This window comes from Oratosquilla oratoria, chromosome 37 (genome assembly GCF_046742065.1).
Source record: "Oratosquilla oratoria isolate Oo_2021 chromosome 37, ASM4674206v1, whole genome shotgun sequence".
In the NCBI taxonomy this organism is placed as follows: domain Eukaryota; kingdom Metazoa; phylum Arthropoda; class Malacostraca; order Stomatopoda; family Squillidae; genus Oratosquilla; species Oratosquilla oratoria.
In genome coordinates this window covers 37,880,866-37,906,113 of record NC_134813.1, presented here as the reverse complement: position 1 = coordinate 37,906,113, position 25,248 = coordinate 37,880,866, and the positions used below count along the sequence as shown (strand labels likewise).

The window sequence follows — 25,248 nt, the reverse complement described above, 5'->3', positions numbered from 1 at the left end:
GATGATGATGATGATGATGATGATGATGATAATGATAATGATGGTGATGATGATGATGATGATGATGATGATGATGATGATGATGATGATGATGATGATGATGATGATGATGATGATGATGATGATGATGATGATACCAATCGATCGATCAACGATTCAATCATTCATCCAGTCATTCAGTTAATCGACCAACCGATCAACTAATCAATCAATCCAATAACCAGCCAACCAACAAACCTATCAATCAATCACCCTATGAGGACGAAAACCGTGACATCACATAGCCATGCTCACCCTTCCCCTTCAGCCCCGGGAAATAATTGCTGGCAAGCTCACAGTCAGAATCCCGACCCATCTCACGTAACCATGCTTTATATAGAAGCTCCAGTTATTAATTTTATTTATTTATTTATTTATTTATTTATTTATCTATTTATTTTTTTGTTTATTTATATAAATATTTATTTACTGATTTGTCTATTTATCAATTTATGTATTCATTTATTTATTCATTTTTATTTTATTTTTTTTTCTTTATGTACCCGTTTATTTAATAATTTACATTTAGCTAATTATCTCTATTTGTTATACATTTATATATCTAATTACTTATTTACTAGTTTATTTAGGTATTCTACTTGTCTATAATTATCTTTATCAATACATTAATTCATTCAAATATATACATTTGTTTATTGATTTATATATCTATTTATTCATTTAACCATCTATTTATATATTTATTGACCAATTCATCTATTTTACGAATTATTCCTAATTATCTTTCTCTTCCTCTCCCTTTTCCTCTTCCTCTTCCTTTTTTTTTCTTCTCCGCCTCCTCTTCTTCTTCCTCTTCCTCTCCTTCATCTTCCTCTTCTTTCTCCTCCACCTCCTCTTCTTCCACGTCTTTCTCCTTCGCCTCCTCTTCCTCTTCTTTCTCCTCCGCCTCCTCTTCCTCTTCCTCTTCTTCCACGTATTTCTTATCTGCTCCTATTTCTTATCTCCTCTGCTGAGAAATCATGAGACGATGTCTGAGCTACAAACGTGCTGAGGTCAGGATAATACGAGTAATGTTGTGCAACAGAACGAGGGCGGGCAAGCACGCGCGTGCGCACACACACACACACACACACACACACACACACACATACACACACACACACACACACACACACACACACACACACACACACACACACACACACACACACACACACACACACACACACACACACACACACACACACACACACACACACACACAAACAAACACACACTGAACAGAGAAACAGTGAATGCCAGAACTGTACACGATTTTAAGAACAAACTGGATGTGGAGAGATACGAAAACGGGTCACTTTGAGCATAGCTCTCGCCCCGTAAAATACAACTTGGTAAACTAGCTAAACACACACACACACACACACACACACACACACACACACACACACACACACACACACACACACACACACACACACACACACACACACACACACACACACACACACACACACACACACACACACACACACACACACACACACACACACACACACACACACACACACACACACACACACACACACACACACACACACACACACACACACACACACACACACACACATACGTGCTAACACATACATAAACAGTCATAGACTCACATGATCAGAGAAGCCACGCCGGAGCACAAGTGCTGTACAGAACTTCCACAGCTGTGGCTTGTGTCAGTTTCAGAACGTACACACACACACGCACGCACACACACACACACGTGCGCACAGACGCACGCACGCACACACACACACACGTGCGCACAGACGCATGCACGCACACACACACACAGTACTGACACATAAACCCCTACACAAGCTGAACCACTTCATTGGCTCACTGCCGGTGGTGTGAGTGTGAAGAACTAATAGAAATTTGAATTTGAAGAATGAAAAGTCGGTTTTTTCCGTTGGAGTCGGTTATGGACGTGTCGTGTTTTGTTTCTTTGGTCGTCTAGAGAAGTGTCGTGTGTTGAACGATGAGAGATGAACATATTCTAGAAATAACCGAAGAGAACTGTCATGGCAATACTTCGACAACTGGCGTGATTTCGTTATCTCCAGCCTATGTCCGTACCGGCAACGGAAACTGTCTACCCAGTGGTCAGTTCGACGATAAAACGCGAATCGATCGAGTGACTTGATGAGTGGAGGGAGGATGAGGAGGCGAGTGACGGAGGAGGAGCTGAAAACAACATGCAGGAGTTTTCAAAATGTCTTCTGGTGGCAGCCGTCTCCGCGAGCTTTTGGGCATCGAGCGCGAGGCCCTGCTACCTCCGGTTGAAGGAGGAGACCCGCAGTGCAAGGATCAGCGACTTCCGGTGGCCAGGCAACACTGTTGTCTACCAGATCGATGAAGCTTTCGGTAAGTTGTCTTCGTCTAACGGTTCTAACCGATCGATGTCAACTTTTTAGTGGGTCGTCCCTCTCTTCCAGACTGACGATCGTTGTTTACCAAACTGACGATATAATTGGTAAGACATTGATGCCTCCCAGATAAACGACAGTTTTTGGTAAGTCATTATTATCTGTCAAATAGACGACATTTAGCGAACGGTGTCACCCTTTTAGTAGGTCGTCCGTCTCTTCCAGACTGACGATCGTTGTCGTTTACCAAACTGACGACATAATTGGTAAGACTTTGTTTTCTCCCAAATAAACGACAGGTTTTGGTAAGTCATTACTGTCCGTCAAATAGACGACAGTTGTTGGAAGTCAACGTTTTCTACCAAACAGGCGACAGTTTTCAGTAAGTCATCATTGTCTACCAAATCAAAGACTTCTGAAACCCACAGTTACCAATTGACGACACTGTTGATAAGTCACTATAGCAGGCTACCAGAGTACATAAGGCGTTCCCATGGGTTATCAGTCCTCGTTGAGAAAAATGATTGCGTTCCTTCGCCTCTTCTACTCCATCACACTACACAATTTTAACATCATGTCAGAAATAACCAGCGCTTCTGTCCTTAGAGACAGTCTCGCACCGAGGAGGCGGAGTCAGAGACATGGTACAAGAGAACTAACGCTATGAGACGCATACCTGCGGCCGAAGCCGTCACCTTTGCCCTGTGTGCTTGAACTGCTGAGGCAGGTAGCAGCCACTGCTGGGAACTGGAGAGGAGTGCGGGACTCGAACCCACAACTAAGCGAATGCGAGACCAACACCTTTCCGTTGACGTCACCATTGGACAAGAATTGAGGGATGATGGAAATAGAAAATTATCTTCAATCTAGAGATTAGTCTCTATGAAATAACGCTATGTGACTCTGGTCCGTAGGGGTATCATTGAACCCTTAAAACGTTGGCTGCATAAAGTTATATGGCTTAATGTCACGACTCCCCCCTATCAGAGGGCTAGGACGGTCCCCCTCACAGAGGAGGATTTTGTAGCGTGGAATTTAATGAACCATGCCCTTGGCTCAACTTCGCCGGTGGCAGGGTTCGACCCGCCATCCCCTCGATCTTTGCTGCATGTAACGACACCTTAACCCGTTCAGCATAAAAATGTATCATACCAAGCACACGACCTAGAATAACAATGGTCAATATGAAGAAGGAAGGCAATTACTCAAAAAGAATACAAGAGGTTTATTATTTAACTTTACCTGTTTATCTATCTACTTATTCTATTTATCATTATTTATATTATTATAATTTTTATTTATTTATCATTTATTTATCATTATATATATATATATATATACATATATACATATATATATATATATATATATATATATATATATATATACATATATATACATATATATCACTGTCCAGTAATGTCGTTACACATTAGTAATTGCACTAAAAACCCACTATTATTTGGATTTAAGAAAAGAAGGAAATAACGAATTTCCGTATATTTCGATCACTTGCTGTGATCCTCTTCAAGCGGAATACATAGACAAGAGAACATACATATCTTATATACAGATGAGAGAGGTAAAGTTAGGGAACATGGACAAGACATCTCATGTGGCATCTATATTGTTACGCGGGTTATGTGGTAAATCGTCCGCTTTTACAATATGAGGAAATGATTTACTAACTGCCAAGGTGGTTATGTAATCTGGTGACCATTGGCCTTTTGAGATATTAAAACTCGGGAATTGTTTTATTAAGGAAGATTCAATAATTTTCCTTTTATAACTATATTTGGATTTGAAAATGGCTTTTGCCTCGTCCCAATTTATTCTGTGATTATTGTTGGCTACGTGTTGAAATACCGCGGAGTTATGTTGAGCATATTTTACTGAGTTTTTATGTTCTTTAATTCTCGTTTTTAATTCTCTGCCCGTTTGTCCCCAATACACTTCATCACAATCTGAGCAGGGTAATTTGTAAACTCCGGGATTTATGTCTTCTGTTGGTCTGTGATGAACGTTAACTACTTTTCTGAATAGATTGTTGGGATAACTAAAAATGATATTTACGTTATCTTTTGGCAACATTTGAGAGAAATTATTGATGGATTGGTTAAAAGGAAGTTTTAGGCAGTGTTTGTTCCATTTATGATATTGAGATGGATGGGAAGTGGATTTATAATAACTGGTTTTGGCCTTGCTTAAGGCTTTATTTGTAAACCAGTCTGGGTATCCTAGTCTTTTTAACTGAGTTTTGATGATAGAAATGTCTGAAATTCGTCATTTCCTTCTTTTCTTAAATCCAAATAATAGTGGGTTTTTAGTGCATATATATATATATATATATATATATATATATATATATATATGTATATATATATATATTTTTTGCATTCAACCTAGTTATGGACCAAAAGGTCTCCTGTCGGTATGCTCCTTCGTAATTCTTTGTAATCCTTTATATTCACCCTGCGTCTTTCAACCACATTCCTACTTCGACCCCATCACGACCTTATTCCCTTGGGATGTTGCTCCATTTTCATTCTGCCGTCAGATGATTTTATTCACCACAGAGGAGGTAGAAAGGGGTGAAGTTTACTACAGAGTAGTCTGACTAAGGATATGTGTACATACGTGTTGGATGACGATCCTGTAAGAGACTCGGCGCATCTGGAAATTTCTGTCAAGAGCACTGATACTTGCTAACCCATATTTTGCTATCATAATAGTATGGTTTAACATTATTCCTTTCGTTTCTGCAGTTGATAGTAACCGTTCAAGCATGGATGTATACATTTCCTGCGTTTTTCCAGTTATCAGTCGTAAGTAGTGTATAAACTGCAATTTCCATTGTCAGCTGGGCATGATTGTCTGATTTACCGTCTGATCTCGAGCCATCAAAGGCACTGAAAATTGTCACACCACGAAGTATTGCAGAGCCATTACAGTTTTTGTCCTCACACTGGAAATAATGAATGCTGTTTCGGGGTCGTTGGTGTCGGTAGGTGTGTCCTCTGAATGCTATAGAAATACTTTAGTACTAAATATCGCGCCGCCGCGACCCGACAAAACGGAACGACATAGTTCCACCGAGAGCACCTGGGCGAAACACGCAGTGGCGGCGCCAGGGAGGGGCTTGGGGGGGCTTTAGCCCCCCCAAAAAGTGGCCAGCTCCCCCATTAGCCCCCCCAACTGAAATGAGCAAATTGAAAATTTAAAACACTCATTGAAATCATTTTATTAAGTGAAATTTTTAATTGCCAGGGCTAAAGATTTGTCAGCCATCAGTGCTAGCCCCCCCAAAAAGTGGCCAGCCCCCCCATTAGCCCCCCCAATTGAAATGAGCAAATTGAAAATTTAAAACACTCATTGAAATAATTTTATTAAGTGAAATTCTTAATTGGCAGGGCTAAAGATTTGTCAGCCATCAGTGCTAGCCCAACCATTAACCCCCTTGCCTTCTGAAATGAGGATAATATATGTGTATTATCATATTACTATTAGCCCCCCCAAAAATTTGCTCAGCCTCCCCTTAGCCTCCCCAACTAAAAATTCCTGGCGCCGCCGCTGGAAACACGGTACGTACTCCCTTCGTAATACTATATATCTTGTCTTTACTCGTTTGTGATTTTACAAATTTATATTCTTCTATTATGGGCTACAAACTTTGAAAATTACATTTCAATCCTAAGTAAAGAACACACAGATGATTATGTTTCAACATAAAGCTCCAACTGCAGCTGACAGCTTGGAGAGCACGCACGCAATTGAAAACCAGCAATTAATTGATGTTTTCGGGTAGATTTTGAGTGAAACTTTCCTGAAGCTTGAAATTCTCATACTCGTGACCCGAAGCATCTGTGATTGAGGGTTGGAGTGCTCGAGAAACCATAATTAATCAAAGTATTTGTTTGGTGATTATATTTGATATAGCGAAAATAATTTTGATTTAATAGTTCTCATCTACATCACCTAATTTACGTATTTATATACTTGGGTACATATTACCCATGTCTAACAGTTTTTTTTTAAAGATATGGTGACATGTGCCATATTGGGTGTCGTGTCGTGAAGCTGCTGGTGATTTTCGTGTCCCTCCCTTGAAATGATCTCCGATTTGTCACTCTCTTGCTAGGTCATTCCCGTGAAATGCCATTCCTCTGAATAACCCATATATACATACACACACACACACACACACACACAGACACAAAGTCAAAAGGCAAGTGCTCACTCTCACCCATTGAACACCCACCTATTCTACTCCCATGCTGCGTATGCGTCGCCAGCGAGGACAATTGCCTCACATGCATACATACACACACACACACACACACACAAACACACACACACACACACACACACACACACACACACACACACACACACACACACACACACACACACACACACACACACACACACACACACACACACACACACACACACACACACACACACACACACACACACACACACACACACACATATATCTTTGGAGGCGGCACACATTGCCACCGAGAAAACCACAAATTCTCGTAAGGGGTTTATGTCCTGGGCTCAAACGTCCGCACAACTGGCGGTCGGCGAGTGTGGGCGGACAACGTGACCGGGGTGAGGTCACGCAGGGTCGTCAGATCACCATGTAAGCTGTTGACGGACATTGATTCTTATTCTATGTTCAGTCCACTGAGGAAGGCCCAAGAGGTCGAAACGTCTGGTTCTGAATAAAGCTCCATACTCTAGCCAACGTTTCATTTTGCCACCTCACCTAAATATATATATATATATATATATATATATATATATATATATATATATATATATATATATATATATATATATATATATATATGTGTGTGTGTGTATACGCACACACACATGGGAGAGGTTGGTGGATAGAAGGGTGGTTGATAAGGCATTATTGGACTATGTAGCGGTATCAGAGAGAGAGAGAGAGAGAGAGAGAGAGAGAGAGAGAGAGAGAGAGAGAAAGAGCGAGAGAAGATTTTTGGATGTCCATGCTCTTACGAGAGAAAGTGGGGGAATATAAAATATATATATTTTTTTTGGTGGGAGGTAAGTTGAGAGTGGAGGATAGATGGAAAAAGAGGAAAAGGACAGAAGGTAAGGAGGTTCTTAGAGTAAAATGTTTAAGTGAGAAGGACAAGAAACAAGAGTATAAGGAGAAGGTGAGAGAAGTATGGGAGGTGGTAAAGGATAGAGTGGAAGAAGAGTAAATAGGAGTGGAAAAAGAGTAACTAGGAGTGGAAAAAGAGTAGGGGTGTTTCCAGAAAGGAGTAACAAGGTACAGGAAGATAGGGTGTGGAACAAGGAGGATGGGATGAAGGGGGCGTTGAGCAAAAGAGGAATGCCTGTTGAGGAAGGAAGGGAGAAGGGATGAGTGGAGAGTGGCTGTGTATTGATAATGTTATGCAAAGAAGGGAGGGACGGGGGATTGGGGGGTTAGTTGGCGCATATGTGTGAATCAAGATCGAGAGAAAGGGAGGTCTACCTGATATTGACAGATAACGGAACATTCCTGGCTGGTGACATCACATGAAAGGCATGGGTCAGTCACAGTTCTGTAGACAATTAATATATATTTTGTTTTTCAAGATGTTATGTAACTTTTCAGTGGGGGATTAATATCGGTATAAAGAATACCTGCCTTGTAAAGGAGAAAGACATTTCTTCAAGAAAGAGCGGAGTGGGACAAGAAGAGGAACATCCTACTTAACAATATAAAACATACTAATGTTCAAGCTATTGTAGATACGAGGACAAATCTTAACAATATTTCCACCATCTCAGGTGGATTACATAATGAGTGGAGCCACTGTGAAACTATGTTCTGAAGATGATATTAGCTGAGCACTAATTTTGCGTAATTTAAGTCCAAAACACCATCAGTACTTCATTAAAAATTGTAACTTTCTATATCCATCAGTTGCCACATGAAATCGAGGTTTATTAAACATCAGTGTTGAGCCAGGGGTCTTGCACACAATTCTACGTCTACCAAAAGACAAAGTTGAGTCAATGGATTAGCAAATGCGACTGTGCGTTCAGCAATTTGATGAATGTAGTGTTGCACAAATTTGGTCCTACAAAGGTACAGACATACTTTATGAACCCAATTCACATGTCCAGTGAATTATGATAAGATTACGTTGTGAGAGTAGAGGCAGCTAGTTTTCCCGTTGTTGCCATGGTTGATTATCTTGGTTCTACAAATATAAACATCTGGAATAACATTGGTGTCGAAACTAACAATTCCTCCTTCAAAAATCTAGCTGCACGCGATAGAGAAATTCACGTGTTTGCCGAAGCATCACATATGGTAAAACCTATAAGAAATTATTTCCCTGATTCGGCTTTTGAGCTAGAGGAAGGGGAGCATATTCATAGTGGATGTGTCAGAGAAATGATTTAAAGCTAACACACGGTTTGAAAGGAAAGCGGGTTTGTCCAGCGTCGTGTCCAACGCATGACTTGTGAGTTAGTTGTTCAGCTACTTTCGGAAATCACATCAAAAGTTTTAGCTTATTTTGGTACTGGGAAAATACAAGCCATTTTATAAACTTGTTGGCTCATGGCTTGATCTTTTTAACTCTAGAGTTCCTTATAATAATAACAATAAAAAACAAGAGTGCTTAGGTGAACGGAATGAGGTACTGGATAAGATGTTAATGGTTACTAAATCAATAAAATTCTCTTGTAGTAAAAGAGGCTTTTAGAAGTTTCTGGAAGGGCTCATTGCTTCTTGCCGGTTTTTGCCCAGGTTATATGAACTGATAAAACAGAAATACAACGTGTTGTACATACTGACTTACAGATTAAACCAGGGCAGGTTGAAACATTTATTTATTTATTTATTTATTCATATATTTATTTATTTTTTTGCATGGCTTCGACAAATGGGTATTTGTTATGGAAATCCGTCACCAGTTGCTCTCTAATATAGTTAGAATTCATTTGCTTGGAAAGGAAATGGAACTTGTTTGAGGTACCTTTAACAGTGAGAAATGTCAAGATGATGTAAACATGTCAGAAGGCTCTCTCTCTCTACAATGGGTCCCACTGACCAAGTCATAATAAATGACTCTGAGCAGTCTCTGGAGCGAGAACTTAGGGATTCTGTGCAGGAAAAAAAAAAAAAAAAAAAAAAAAAAAAAAAAAAAAAAAAAAAAAAAAAAAAAAAAAAAAAAAAAAAAAAAAAAAACACAGTGATCCAATGGACAGCGAACAGTGCACTGTAGATAATCAAGCAGAAGTATAAGGTCTGCGGTATGTGTGTGGGTACATTACTTACAAGTTCCCCCAGTATCAGTTTCTATGAATTAATGTACCTTGCGGTGACAATACTTGTTTAGGGTTAGTTAGCTGAGAGAGAGAAAAAAAAAATGATATCCAGTAAAGAATTTTTTGAACAATTAAAAGGGGTAGAAAGTCTATTCAAATGTCACCATGGTAAGAATGAGCTTAAGCCTTGAAAAGTAGTAGTTCATGAGCCATTTGATGTAATTGTTTTCTTTGTTGTCGTACTTTTTTTTGTCAAAATGCGTGTTTTAAACAGGGTTATCAGTTCAACAAGAAAGCAAAGTAAGAAAATGATAAAACTTGCAAAATAAGCCAAATAGAACTTCGAAACATTTTACTATATAGCATCACGCACTCATTTGTTCTTTTAGTCTTAAGATAATGATAAAAAACAAAAAACAAAATAGTAATTTTTCAACTGACCTTTATTTCCTGATATTTTGAATGGGCTGAAATATATATATATATATATATATATATATATATATATATATATATATATATATATATATATATATATATATATATATATAAATAAACGTGATATCTGTTTATGTCCTTGGCGGGTGAGTGGGTGGACTATGGACTATGGACTACCTAGGATAGACCACCCGCTCGCGCGGGATCGGTAGTTGTAGGAGGGGAAGAGATGTCTGTATGAAAATGAAAAGATAGTTGTGTATAAAAGAGGGCTATTGCCACCGGGCGATTTTAGGGATATCTATTGCGTGAGATCATGATTTACGGGGTAGGGGTGGGCAGGAGACTTGGATTTGGAGGCTGAAATCAATGCATGTAACTGTGAGGTTACTTTAGGGATATTTATTCATCTTAACCTCAACCAACAAAGTTAGAAAGGGAGTAGGAGGCTTAGTCGTAGGGACAGACGGAAAAAATTGGAAAGATTTTTAGTGGTAGGTAAACTGAAATGAGAAGATGCAGTAGGAGAGAAAGTTAGAAATTAAAATAATTTCAGTAGAAGGAAAAGCTTATGTAGATGTTTGTGCATGTAGTCGTGTTTTTGTTTGCGATATGCTTGTGTGTGTATGCTACGCATAAATGGTTGTTTCCTCTAAACGGATGTACATTCAGCTTGATAATTAGGGGGTGAGACATACCCTGGTTCCGGCCGACGAAAAAGACTTCCTGAAGTAGCGGAACCATTTTCCCGGTGAGAGAAGAAGTAATAGGATACATATTCGGTTGAGATATTGAAAATGCATATATCATGTTTACAAAAAAATAAAATAAAAGCAAAATTAGAATTCTAACCAGCGAGGACTGAACCCGGCCAGCCATAGCACGTCTACTGAGAATCTGCTACCTTTCCTCACGCTTGCCGCTGGATATAGACGTGCGATGGGAGCCTATATCATTCAGAGGTTTTCCTCCTGGTCAGCAACAGATTAAATTTCAGTCTGCTCTGATATACAAAATTATTCAGTTTATAGTGAGTACGTTCAACGATTAGCGGTCACAGTTGGAACTACAACCAGGATGTCTATATAAGGTCCGTACCGATTAAGTCTTTTAGTCCAGCCTCTCACACCCGCACACCCACACAGACATTCAATATCCAAGTTGAATTTGAAATAATAACATAATGAATAAAAGTCACATATTTAGGAAACATTAGTCTCATTCCACCATCAATGTTGTGATATAAGATAAGTTTGTTCGTGTTCCTTGATCTAACCATTTTGGCCACAGCTACCACTTCCGTATATTTATTCGAAATCAAGGAGCACGACATATATGTATATGTATGTATATGTATATGTATATATATGTATATATATATATATATATATATATATATATATACTGTATATATATATATATGTATATATATACGTACACACACACACACACACACACACACACACACACACACACACACACACACACACACACACACACACACACACACACACACACATATATATATATATTATATATATATATATATATATATATATATATATATATATACGGTATACATAATATGCATACACACACACACACGCACACAAATACATATATATATATATATATATGTATATATATATATATATATATATATATATATATATATATAGACATATATATATTAACGAGGAATTATTTATTTAAACATGCACACTTGAAATTTTAAATGGGTTCAAATTAGTAGTTCTGTTGGCCCTGTTATGACATTTTAAAATATGATTATAATGAAGAGTAATATGCTTCCATCGGTCTCCTGTTAGTCTTGGTCGTGTTTGCAAGGAATTCAATTTGAAAAAATTAATGTGGTTGATAAGTTGAAAATCTATGAGTATGTACTGGGGACTATTCCGTGTGTGTTATAATATCCCAACTGTGCATACTACCAATTGCACTATCATGGCGGGAGTGGGTTTAGTATAAAGTTCGTGTATATGTAACTCGAGCATATTTATATAAGGAACTTTGTTCAATATATCTCACTTGATAGCGCAATTGATTAAGTCACTGTCCATTTGTCACGTATCGGCTAGGTTCAAGTTCTAGCCCGATAACGTATAATTTTCTGAATAATCTTCTATCGAATTCCTATTAGATCGTGTTGGCAAATATTTAAAATGGAAAAAATTAATGTGATTGATAAGATGAAAATATGTGTACTGGGGACTATTCAGTGTGTGTTGTAATATATATATATATATATATATATATATATATATATATATATATATATATATCGTATCCTACGTCTATGTATCATAGTTTGATGTAATTTTTATTCTTAAACAGTGCATCTGTTGATGTAATTTTTATCTTTAAACCGTGTATCTGTTCAGTCCAGCTTTTCGCAGAAGCTTTTGGTGTATCAAAAATATTTTCTCGACATTTTGGGATGGCAACGTCACTGAAATACAAAAATTCTACATATATATATTTTTAGCTCCATAATTTCATAGAAAAAAATAGCTTACAAAAATTTAAATCAAAGAAAAAGAAAAGTACAGGGGTAACTATAAAAAATTAACATTTACGTCACCGATTCAAATATTTCTAAACCTTTAGTGTGGAATGCGCTGTTTATCATTCTTTTTTACGTTGAAAAAAAAGTCCTCTAGTTCCTAGTATCTTTCGTAACATCTTTCTAATTGAAATGAAAAAATATTTGTTGAAAAGTCAGGAATGTAGTCATCTCATTACCAATGTTTCCTCTACTCTGTACTCGTGTACACACGCAGACGTTTTACAACTAGCGCACAAAGGAAAACATGTGTGCACACAAGGTTTTCAAATTAAATTATTTTCTTATTAGAGAAACCAGTCGTATAATTTCATAATGATGAATTCAAAAGAAAAAAATATGTGATTTTGAGAATATATCAATGACCTTTGAAATGCAAGTGTACAAATTCATAATTTCACATATATTTTTGAGATCGTTTGTACTTTGTTCGGTGGTCACTCAAAACCAGTACCTGTTCAGTCACATGAAATAAGTCAAGAAGCGTTACTCACAATACCACTTTGTATGCAACCTATGAAATTTGTATACAATCTATAAACGCCTGGGTCGTAAATTCGAAAAAAGACATCCTTCCTCATACATGCATACATCTTCCTTCCAGTCTAATAAGTTCCTTGACCGAAAAACTGCCTTCCACAAAATTGCATTCATACATGTTCATAACATTTAGAGAAATTTTTATAACAGATAAACCAACATGCAAACGCTTGCAAAAATACAACTTCCTTTGTGAAGGTAATGATACATTTTGTTTTTTGTTTTTACTAGGTACGAGATTAGTATATCAGGAAGAGGGCAACGGCCTAATGGTAGTGTTTAAAGTTGGAAAAGAAGAACAGTGATGGAAAATGGGGGGCGACATCCCTTGTGTATTCATTGGGAGTAGCCAAGCCAGCTAACATATTTTCTTTTTCTTATTTCCTTGTTTAGTTCCAGCGTAGTTTACTTAATTACTAGGTTGGTCTGACGCAATGTATAATGGTTGTGGTGGCAATTACTCTCGGCTCTTGGGTCCTCTGGCCACCATACATGGGGCTGTGCTCTTTCTTGTTCGTTTCCTTTCAGACGCTTTGGGATAATGGATGTCTTCGAGTAACTTGTCCCAAGTTCGATTCGCCATACGGTGGAGTCTTATGTTGAGAGGTTCTGTATCTGTTCTTTTGTGGACTTGTTCGATTATTTTGTGATAAACTGGGGTTAGACCACTGGCAAACCCGAGGAACTTGTTTTGAAAGCTCTGTAGTTTCTGTACTTGGTTTTTCGATAGTGTTGAGAGGGACGTATGGGTATTCTATTATTGGTCTCACCAAAATTTTGTATAGTTGTGCAACTTTTTTCTGCCGTTGCTTTGAATCTCCTTAGTTTTGCCGTGATGGTTTTTGCTTGTTTTAATCTGTCGTTTACATGGGTTAGTATGCCCCGCTGGGTTTCTTTGAGTCCTAGTAGTTTGCCAGATTTGGAGCATTCAATAGTCTCATCTCCTACTGTTATTGGTGTCGGCCTGAAGTTCGCAATTGGGATCACCTCGAATTTGGGTTTATTTTTTTCCCACTGATTTTTAAATTCCGTGATCCGGCTGATAGCTCTTTCTACTTGTTTCGCCATCATTTTGGTCGATTTTCCTGGATATGTTATGACTTGTGTTCTGTCATCCGCATACATTATATAGTCGCTGTTTGCCTTGGGAGGGAGAATGTGTTGGCATGATGTATAATATATATATTGTATTATTTTAGTATTTATTGTAATAATTATATTATGTATAAAATGTATTTTGTATTTATGTAAGATATCGCAGATGCGATGCGCTTCTTTGTTTTGGCGCGAACGAGAGCGTGGCGTTAGTATTTGAGCAGCCTTGTTAGCAGGTGCACGCATTGTTGTCCGTGTTGTAAACAAATGCATACATTCTTAACAAGTTGTAATTTCGTATTCATTAACCACCCAAAACAAGAATATCTACTTTGTACATCGTGTAAAGTGTTAGTGAAAGACACGATCCTTGGGGTGCATCACTCTTGAAGGGGAATAGATCACTTCTGTGTTCTTTTAATTTTATTCTCGTTGTGCACCCTATTAGAAATCCGCAAAGGAGTCCAGTTAGTTCTTCTGGAAGCTGTAATTGGGTTATTTTTGAGCTTCAGTCCATCATGTCACACCTTGTCGAACGCTTTACTAACGTCACGAAGTACTAATGTACATTGTTGACGTGCTGACATTGCATTTGCTATCTGTGTATACGTTCTTGCAATGACGGTGGTGGTTCCACGGAGCGGTCGGAATCCATATTGCCTGGAGTTGTCTAGGTCCTCCTTCTCGAGATGCCGTCCCATCCTTATGTTAATTATTTTCCCTAGTATCTTTGCTGGAACTTCGAGTTGAGAAATCGGTCTGAAATGGTCTACCCTATTTGATGCTATTCCCGGCTGTGGAATTAGGGTGATTGTGATATTTTGAATGGTTTTGGGATGTGTCCTGTGGCTAGACTGGCCGTGAAGATGTGGGCTAATCTCTCAACCAAATTTGGAAGGTGTGCAAGTTATTTATTTATTTATTTATTTATTTATTTATCTATTTATTTATTTATTGATTTATTTATTTATTCATTTATTTATTCATTTATTTATTCATTTATTTATTTATTTATTGATTTATCTATTTATTCATTTACTTATTTATTTGCTCTCTCCAGGGATTTGTTCTTGAATCCTTTGATAACTGCTTTTATCTCGTTGGTTGTGATTTGTCCTGTGGGGTAGTGGCAAGTTGTCAATCAGGTGGAATCTACGCGGTCGTGTGGTTGTGCAGTAGTAAGTGTTGATTTTCAGCTAGTTCCCTTTTTTACAATGTCTCCTGATTCTGCGTCATACTCTAAGTTGTCTTCTTCAGTGATGTTAGATATTTTTTGCATTAAAAAGATGTGTATTTCCTTAACTTGTCAATCTGGTGGTTCGCATGGGTGTGCACATACTTTGCAAAGAAGGTAAAATTTACACAAGGAAATTTATGTGCTTACTCAAAGCTTAAAAATTTCCTCGTTACGGATAAATTCAAGCTACAAGTAAACAATAGACACAAGGTCAACCAGACCTGGACTAGTCTATTTCAAACAAACTAATAGAATCCCATAAGCTATGTTATCTTAACCCTACTCGAGCAGGACAGGTCATGGGAGTATTCCATGTTCGTTCGCATGGGAAACGTGTTGTTAATATTAATTTCTGGCTAATCTGATATGATACTTCACAGGTGTAATTTCCTAGCCCATTTATAATTAGCATTTCACTTGGATGTACTTTCTACCTTCAGGTCAGGAGGAACAGAACTCCATAGCATCTGCGATGAACTACATTTCTGAAAACACTTGCATTCAATTCGAGCCGAAAAGCAACGAAACGGACTACGTCGACATCATCAGGGACAACAACAACAGCGACCAGTGTTACTCTGACATAGGGCGTCTTGGTGGACGGCAGGAGGCGTCTCTTAGCAAAGAATGTCTAAAGTTTGGTGTCATTGTGCATGAACTACTCCATGTCATTGGTAAACATCACGTTATTGAATCAAATGTATAGCATATTACCCTGTTCATACAAGTAATGACCAACCTTGGAAACTAATTAGTGGTGGTCTTGTTCATATTGATAGCTCAATATCAGAAGAGTAATATATCGTTATGAATATTCATATATAAATTTAAGTTTATATGATTTAAGGGCAATGAAAATCATACACCGTCAAACTTGGAAGTATACATACACACACACACACACACACACACACACACACACACACACACACACACACACACACACACACACACACACACACACACACACACACACACGGATTGGTAAGGCACTGGCCTCACAAGCCGGAGAACCGGGGTTCGATTCCCCGGCCGGGCGGAGACAAGTTGGGTTTGTCTCCTTTCACGTGTAGCCCCTGTTCACCTAGTAGCGAGTAGGTACGGGACGTTAGTCAAGGAGTTGTGACCTTGCATTCCCGGTGTGTGGGGTGTGAGTGGTCTCAGACCTACCCAGAGATCTGCTAATAATGAGCTCTGAGCTCACTGCGGTAGGGTGGTGTCTGGCTGTCTCGCAAAGAGGCTGCAGCAGATCCGAGGTGAATACACACACAATAGCTCCCCTTCCCGTAAAATACAACTAGGTAAATACAACTAGGTAAATACACACACACACGCACACACACACACACACACACACACACACACACACACACACACACACACACACACACACACACACACACACACACACACACACACACACACACACACACACACACATGACACGGTGAAAGGTCATTTTATGGCTACTGTGGGAAGTTGTTTAGAATAGGAAGAGTGGCTGCTTGTGACTTGCTTGGAGAAACCATGGGGACCGGTTGCAGCGCGTGAGTGAAGCGACAACGCGTGCCCATGACGTACGCTCCCATATATGTCATCTACTCATTGTTCTTCAGGTCTTTTCCACGAGCACACCCGGCCAGACCGAAACGACTACGTCACTATCCTGTGGGAAAACATCCATACGGACCATCTGCACAATTTCCAACAACACAGGTACGGTGCCTATTTGTGTAAACTGTGGTAATTATATGGTGATTACTAAGGCAATTATTTAATTTAATTTCTTTGTATATGAGTATGTGTTTATAAATGTATAGGTATGTGTATGTGTGTGTTTGTGTATGTGTATATGTGACCTTAAGTATATACAGGATATATGTATTGTATATGTACATGTACATGTGTATGTTTATGTATGATATATATGTACAAATACATGTGTATATACAGTGTAAATGCATGCATATAAGTATATTAAGTATATGTGCTTAGAGTGATCCGTCGGTGATCGACAGCGACAGTGTTCCGGTGAGGTGAGATGTATTTGAGTGAAGTTGGGTGGTGGTTTTTGTCACTGGTGCCTGAGGAGGTAACCTTGGAGCCCAAATTTTGACCTACATATCCTTCCACACTCCAGGCAAGTTTGATCTGGATCAGATGGATAAGCTATTGTTGGGCCGATGTCTTGATGTCTCGTGATTGGTTGCGAGGAGACTCAAAATGGTTGACCCCCTGCGAACACTTTGTACGCCATGAGGCGTATATATGATTATGTATTTGTATATGTATACATGTATACGTGTATATGTATATGTATATGTATATGTATATGTATATGCATATGTATATGTATATGTATATTTGCATTTGTATACACATACATATACACATACATATACATATACATATACATATACATATACATATACATATACATATACTTATACATATCCATATACTTATACGTATACATATGTTTATGTATAAGTAGGTACATACGTACACGTACACATACATGCACATATACATGTATAGTTCAAAGGAAAGACAGAGACCCATTATGGAAAATGAAGACGTTGAGCACAATTGAACTGCATGGAAGTGTTAATAGAAGCTAATGATATATGATAATATTTGGTCTGAGTTTTTCTCTCCTTTTCGAGGTCTGATTTGGGTCCGTGTGTTTTGAGGATGCCTCAGACCCGCCAGCTGAGGTTACTCTTATATGTCTATTATACCAACTGAGTGTGGGCATCTTCACAGTGAAACAGGTTGCACATGCCCTTTACTGTGGGAAATGCGATAAAGGACAGTGCGTTAAAACCCAGCAGAAAGCAAGAGACGCCAGATATACTTCTGAAAGTGGGTTTCTACTGTTAAGAAGCCCTCTAAGAAGGAATTGATAGAGAAACCAAGATTGGCTGGAGCCTTTCGAGTTGAACATAAGGAGGCTTTCCCTGAGTTATGCGGGAAAATTAAATTCCTCTCTGTCGGAAAGAGTATAGAGAAGTTTCATGCAAGCGAAGTGAGCAGCACCGCAGGCCAAGCACCCATGGAGTAGCCATGGCGGCGAAGCCAGCGCTTGTTATACTGTGTGTGTGGTGTATATATATATATATATATATATATATATATATATATATATATATATATATATGTGTGTGTGTATATATAAAGAAAACGCGGAATAAACGACTAAAGGCACAAGTTTGTCCCTGACAAGCGTGATAATTGAAAATGGAGATCAGATTTTTTTTTTCTGAGATATTTTAAAGCTGGTCTTATGTAAGATGGCTAAGAGTCCTCTACAGAGAATGGAAGACAGAATAGAGTCAAGTCCTCCTCTTGTCGACCTCCTAAGTGTCTAAAACCCCTATGTTATAGGGTTTCGGTTCAATACCTTGAAGAGTTACCGAGTGGATTTGTCACCAAATAACTATAAAAAGGACGTCAAGGTTGGTTGTCCGTGACTGTGTGTACAAAGCTTCTTCTTCGTTCTGTCTTTCCTCCTTTTACTTTTTCTTTCATGTTATAAGAACATAAAAATGGTGGAGACTACAAAAGACCATAAGGACCATACTAGGCAATTCTGTGTCCATTACAACCTTTCATCACTGTCCATAAAGTTGACTAACTTTCTTTTACAATTACCAATGGTTTCAGCGCTCACTACAGGGTTACTAAGTCTATTCCATTCGTTAACTACTCTGTTTGTAAACCAATTCTTGCCTATTACCTTCTTAATTTGTTAAATTCAAATCCATTACCATGACTCCTGCCCTGCTGTTAGATTCTCATCCGGCTCTTCCTGTTACTTACATTTTCCGTCTCCGTATCTCGTGATGACTGCATGTTTCAAACAATCTACGTTTAGGGATTTTAGTGACATCCCTACTTACCAGAGTCAGTCGGTATTCTTTTATGACTGGAGACTAACCTCCACCCGAAAGAGAATTCTGAACTCTTGACTTTTACTCTTTCTCTGTTCTGCTCATGTCATCAATAAATCTCTCCGTCAGCACTTCGGTGAGTCCATCTCTTGGGTGCGACATTGTTCTTCAGGATAGAAGCGCTGGTTAGTGCTGACAAAATACAAAACTACTCCCTCTGCCTTTTAAGCCTATTTCGTTCACATTCCGTATGTATGGCCACTTTTTGTGTCATATTCTTCAGCTTCTCTCTCCTTCTTCCTTTTTTCTCTTTGAACCTCCATTTTTCGATTTATGTAAAAATTAGCGAACCCAACATTTTTAGAATATTATTGTAAAATTTATCTTTGTTTAACTAAATTAGGTTAGGTTAGGTAAGGTTAGGTTAGGTTGTGTTAGCTTCTTTTGGAGGAGGTTATAAGATATTTAATACGAAAATGAATTTTATAAATATATTTTAAAAATGTTGGGTTTACTAATGATCCCTTTTTGCCAAATAACTATCTTTTCCTTACTTTACTATTTTAACCTAGTTTGAACTTACAGAGATTTTCCTTAGAAGGCTTAGCACTAACTGGTGTTGGGGGTTAGATATATCAAGTTAATCCTCAAGGATCTGCTACCTGGTTTGCCTCACCTAGAATAGACCTTTCCGGTCTTGTCCCAGGCGGAAATTCTTCGGTTCAGCCTCCTCAGGGTGTCACCAATCTTCGTTGCTTTTCATTATTTTTCATTCATTCGATCATTCGTAGCTTAATTTCTATTATTATCATTATTTTCTTATTGGGTTAAAATGAATGACGACATGAGACCTTACGGTCCATGACAAAACTGGATGTAAAAACAAATGAAGTAAAAATAAATAAATAGATAAATGAACAAATGAATTAACAAACAAATAAATAAATAAATAAATGAACAAATAAATTAACAAATAGATAAATAAATAAGTAAATAAATGAATAAATAAATAAATAGAAAAATAGATAGCTAACCAAATGAATAAATAAGATATAATAAAATGAATGTATAGATGTGTAAATAAATGCGTCAATAAATACGTAAATAAATGAATAAATGAATAAGAAATAGGTAGATAGATAAATAAATAAATGAACACACACACACACACACACACACACACACACACACACACACACACACACACACACACACACACACACACACACACACACACACATATATATATATATATATATATATATATATATATATATATAAGTAAAACAAATGTTCTGATATGTTAAAGTAAACATTCTATGAAATGGACCTCCTCAGGCTACAAGTATGGACAGAATAACTTGATCAAACTTCATTTATCCTTTAAAAAATAATAAAAATTAATCCAATTAATAGACACCAACTTTACAGATTACATTCTGTGTAACAAGTGTTTCAGAGTCTGGATAGAATCAGCTGTATGATATCATGACGAGGTTAAACCATTCGCTTTGATCATAATTTCATTTATTTTGCTCTGGCTAGCAATACACGATTTCATCTTGTGTTTAAAGGGTTGAAACTAACTCATTTTATGCCTTAACTACGACAAACTCTTTATATGTTTTATTTTGATTAATAACAAATGGTTTTATACAGTACATACTGTATTTTTATTTTTTTTTATTTTTTGTCTTAAGGCTATCAATCCATAATGAGGTCATTAAGCCTGGTTATACAGTATAGTCTCTGATGCAATTATAGAGCGTATTGTCATTCTAAACGTATCTAATTTTAGTATGAGAACATGGGTGTCACAAAGCTAACTTTAGAAACCTGTTCACACTTGAACCGAGAACACCTGTTATGGTGAACACTAACACCTGTAATGGTGAGCACTCATCTCTCCGTTCGGTGAGAAATTTATTTATATTTCAGTTCTGATGACCTTGTGGTGGAAGCGGAAAAGAAATGTGGATATGACTACTACAGCATCGTTCACTACAGTCCCTTTACCTGGGCTGCCCTTCCCAGCAAGTCCACCATCTGGCCTAAGGCCACAGGTAAGCAAATAAATCTCGTGCATAAGAGCAAGTGTTTAGGTGATTGATTAATAGTTTATGGTGCCGGAAGATCACGTGTCCCTTAACGTCTCTGTCATAGACGGAATGTCACGTGACTGAATAAAATCACGTTACACATGATGGATTTAAGGACTATACTACTATGCGTAGAAAGGGTTAAGTGAAACAGGTTACATCAATTATGGGGTTTCCTCTTAAATGAAATAGATATTTAAGTGGGAGTAACTCAACCATGATGAGTCCAAACAGATCAGAGTATTGGAGTTTGACATCATTCCCCTCAGGAAACACGTCTGGAAATAATCTAAAAGTTTTGTGTGTTTGTATTGAGACAAGCTGGGGCACACAATTGAACAAAAATCTTTTATTTATCTCTAAAAGAATCAATATCCGCCAACTCGTGAATTTTATATTTACTACCTATATTCATGGATTATTCTTGTAATTGTGTATCTTTAATCACAAAGAACTTGTCCATTCAGGTCTATAATACAATTTTTGTTTGCCAAATTCGGCTTTCTATGTCTCCGTTACTCCGTCCACCGGCTTATCTCGGCATTGATATCTCCAATCACCAAATCCTTTGTTCGGGCGGCTTCAAATCCCTCCAAAATTCTCTCGTTTTCTCCTCACTCTATCTAATCCACCCCCGGCCAACAACTCTTTCTTTTCTTCTAATAATATAATCATAACAATCTCAAACTAAGGCAAGCATATTCTTTCAAGTCCATTTACATCCATTCAGTTATCATTACCAATCTCACCACTTTATTCCATTCAGCAACTAGATGTTATTACCCATTACTATTACTTGCTCTTGCCTTTCAGCTTTCTCGAACTCAAGGCTAACACATCCATCTTCTACGAGTATTCACTGAACACGTGATACGCCTTTTCTGCTCTCTATCAAAACCCCGGATGCTCATACCTATCTATTTACTCTGTTCTTAACCCATTTCACTTTGAATGGTTCCTACCTTGTATAGGTTACTGACCGCATGTTTTATGCAGTCATCATCTTAGGAATATCCCTACGGATTAAGTCACCCAGCATTCGTTCGTGATTGGCGACTAATTTCCAATCATAAAACGAATACTGATCACTTTCAAGTATTACTGTCCCTCCGTTCTGTCTATGTTTCTCCATCTTTACCGTGAGATATTGTCTCCAAGGATACAAGCGCTTGTTATTGTTGGCAAGATATATTTTCGAGTTATTTTTCTTTTACAGACTATGATGAAACAGCTGACCCCCCCTCGATTTCACACAACAATTAGTCATCCCATTTTTAGCACATGTAGTACCTCACTGATTGATTGCCATGGCCAGTGATTTAACGGCGCTTCTGTCCTTGAGGACAATCTCACTCCGCATTCGTTTGTTATCTTATATTTCATGTATTTGTCTAGTTTGTCAGGGGTGTTTGTAGTTTGGTTAGAGTTAAAAGTCCCATCTAATTTAATAAAATGTCGAAAACAAATTTTGGGGTACTGGAACGCATACCTTTACTAATTCTTATCCCGCAAAGTTGAAAGAAAATAAATGTTGAACCAGCCTCTAAGTCTAACAGAGTCTTTCTTAGTGGGATGTCTTTCCAGAAAATTTAATCGAAAATGAACTGCAAGTTTTTTCTTTCAGAAAACAAATAGAAACACATATAACACAGGCAACTACATTGGCAGAGGTAGAAATCTAGTGGTGAGGACTTTAGACGCAAATTATTAAACACTACCAATTATTTTACATGCTCTTATCCTTAGAAATTCCAATTGCTTATAATGATAGATCAACATTGAATTATAATCAAGCAAAATATGATAACCTTGAGCAATTTGAAATACATAAACTCGCTTCACAAGGCAAAGACATAAACTATTTCTTTGAATATGTTTGTCCACTTACATGACATGACAGCGCAAATATTCTTACACATATACATTCAAGTTACAATGAAAATGATCCTAAAAATGATTGGAAAGAATATATCACATTATTTCAGTCTATGATAGTAATAACAAAAAATATAATCGAACGCAGCATTGTCATCTTTGCATCTTTCCATCGTGAACTTGTTTTTACAACAACATAAACATGGGCGTCCTCACGGGAGCCACAAAACTATAAATGGTTATGTGTTTTTGCTTACAATGTTTACTTTCATGTATTTTGTCATAAACAGTTGCCATAAATTTGGCCATAGATATATGGATATGTAATAAATGTGAATATAAACAGTTGTAGTGTTGGTTATTAGTTAACTATGAAAACATGCGAAAGAGCAGCAAATTCTGTCGGCAGAAACATATAAAGGTTTATGGTTTTTTTTTTACTCCTTTAGATTCTGTACTCTATCTTTCAATCTAAACGTATCTATTTAGCAGTCCATTGTTTTAAGGGTAAATTTATCTAAAAGAAATTAACATAAATGGCCTTTTATTTTCAGTATTTTTTCTTTTTGTCACAGTTAACACGTCGTTGATGGGGCAGCGGGAGTATATGACCCAGTCAGACATCTGTAAACTCAACACTCTGTATTCCTGCTCTGTCTACGACGAATCTACGATATCATGGTGGTATTCTTAAAAAAATCTTTCCCTTCCAAGGATTTATATGAGATTTATATAAGGAAAGATTTATTTAAGGAAATAGCTTTTTTAAGAATACGGTGGTATTCTTAAAAACATCTTTCCCTTCCAAGGATTTATATAAGATTTATATAAGGAAATATCTATATAAGGAAATAATTTTTTTCAAGAATACCACCGTAAGATTCTTATAGAGGTATTCCTAAAAATATATCCCTTTCAAGGATTTATATAAGATTTATATCAGGAAAGATTTATAAAAGGAAATTTTTTTTTTTAAAGAATACCACCGTTATTGTCTCCAGTGTCAAGATACAACGCCTAAAACTTGTTAAACGAATTAGGTTAGAATGAGGACGTAACCCACTTGAGAATTGGCTCGTTTGGAGGTGGAAGGATATTTTCGTTTTAGGATCTGTGCTCACTCTACGCTTGCTTGCTGTGATAAATGATAAACTGTGTTAAGTACCATCTTGATCGAAATGAGAAAATTGTGTAAGAAAGTTAGGATGGTCCTTCTTAGGCGTTGATGTGAATTGATAGCTGTTTGATGTCGAAAGGAAACCATTTCTTTGAATGAACACAAAGAACAATTTATATGTCCAATAAAGGCTCTTTTGTGAATACGATCCTATGATAGATTATATATATTTTCTTTAAAGATGTGGTCCACAACCAGGGGTTAATGAACCATTAATGTTACTATAGAGTGTCCCATTTTGGGCCACAGACCGAAATCTAGCGGGAGTTAGCGACATAGTTTAGTGTTGAAATAGTGGTCAAGGTAAAGGTAAAACAATAATATATAAAGCATGGGACACGTGACGTAAGGCAGGTTGAAACCTCCTGGAACTCTTTGATTCTAAAGGTAGCAATACATTACAACGAAATAACACCAAGTTATGTCTTCCTTACTACGTAAAAGTGCATTGTTTTGACAGAAGACTGTTCACATATGTCCAAAAAAACAAAACAAAACATGAAGGTTAAAAGAAGTTACTTTTCCTCTAGGAATCTGGATTAGACAGTTTCTAAGTGAAAATAGGAATTTCGTGCAATC

General features: G+C 37.4%; 1 protein-coding gene across 1 annotated transcript; it reads left to right on the top strand.

The window, feature by feature from the left end:
* Positions 1-1,693: 1,693 nt before the first annotated feature.
* Positions 1,694-24,386, top strand: LOC143019662 (zinc metalloproteinase nas-4-like). The gene is made up of 5 exons (XM_076175560.1): positions 1,694-2,421; positions 16,066-16,299; positions 17,242-17,341; positions 21,457-21,581; positions 24,068-24,386. The coding sequence occupies exons 1-5, from the start codon at positions 2,253-2,255 to the stop codon at positions 24,184-24,186; spliced, it is 747 nt and encodes a 248-aa protein (XP_076031675.1). The 5' UTR covers positions 1,694-2,252; the 3' UTR covers positions 24,187-24,386.
* The last annotated feature ends 862 nt before the right edge of the window (positions 24,387-25,248 follow it).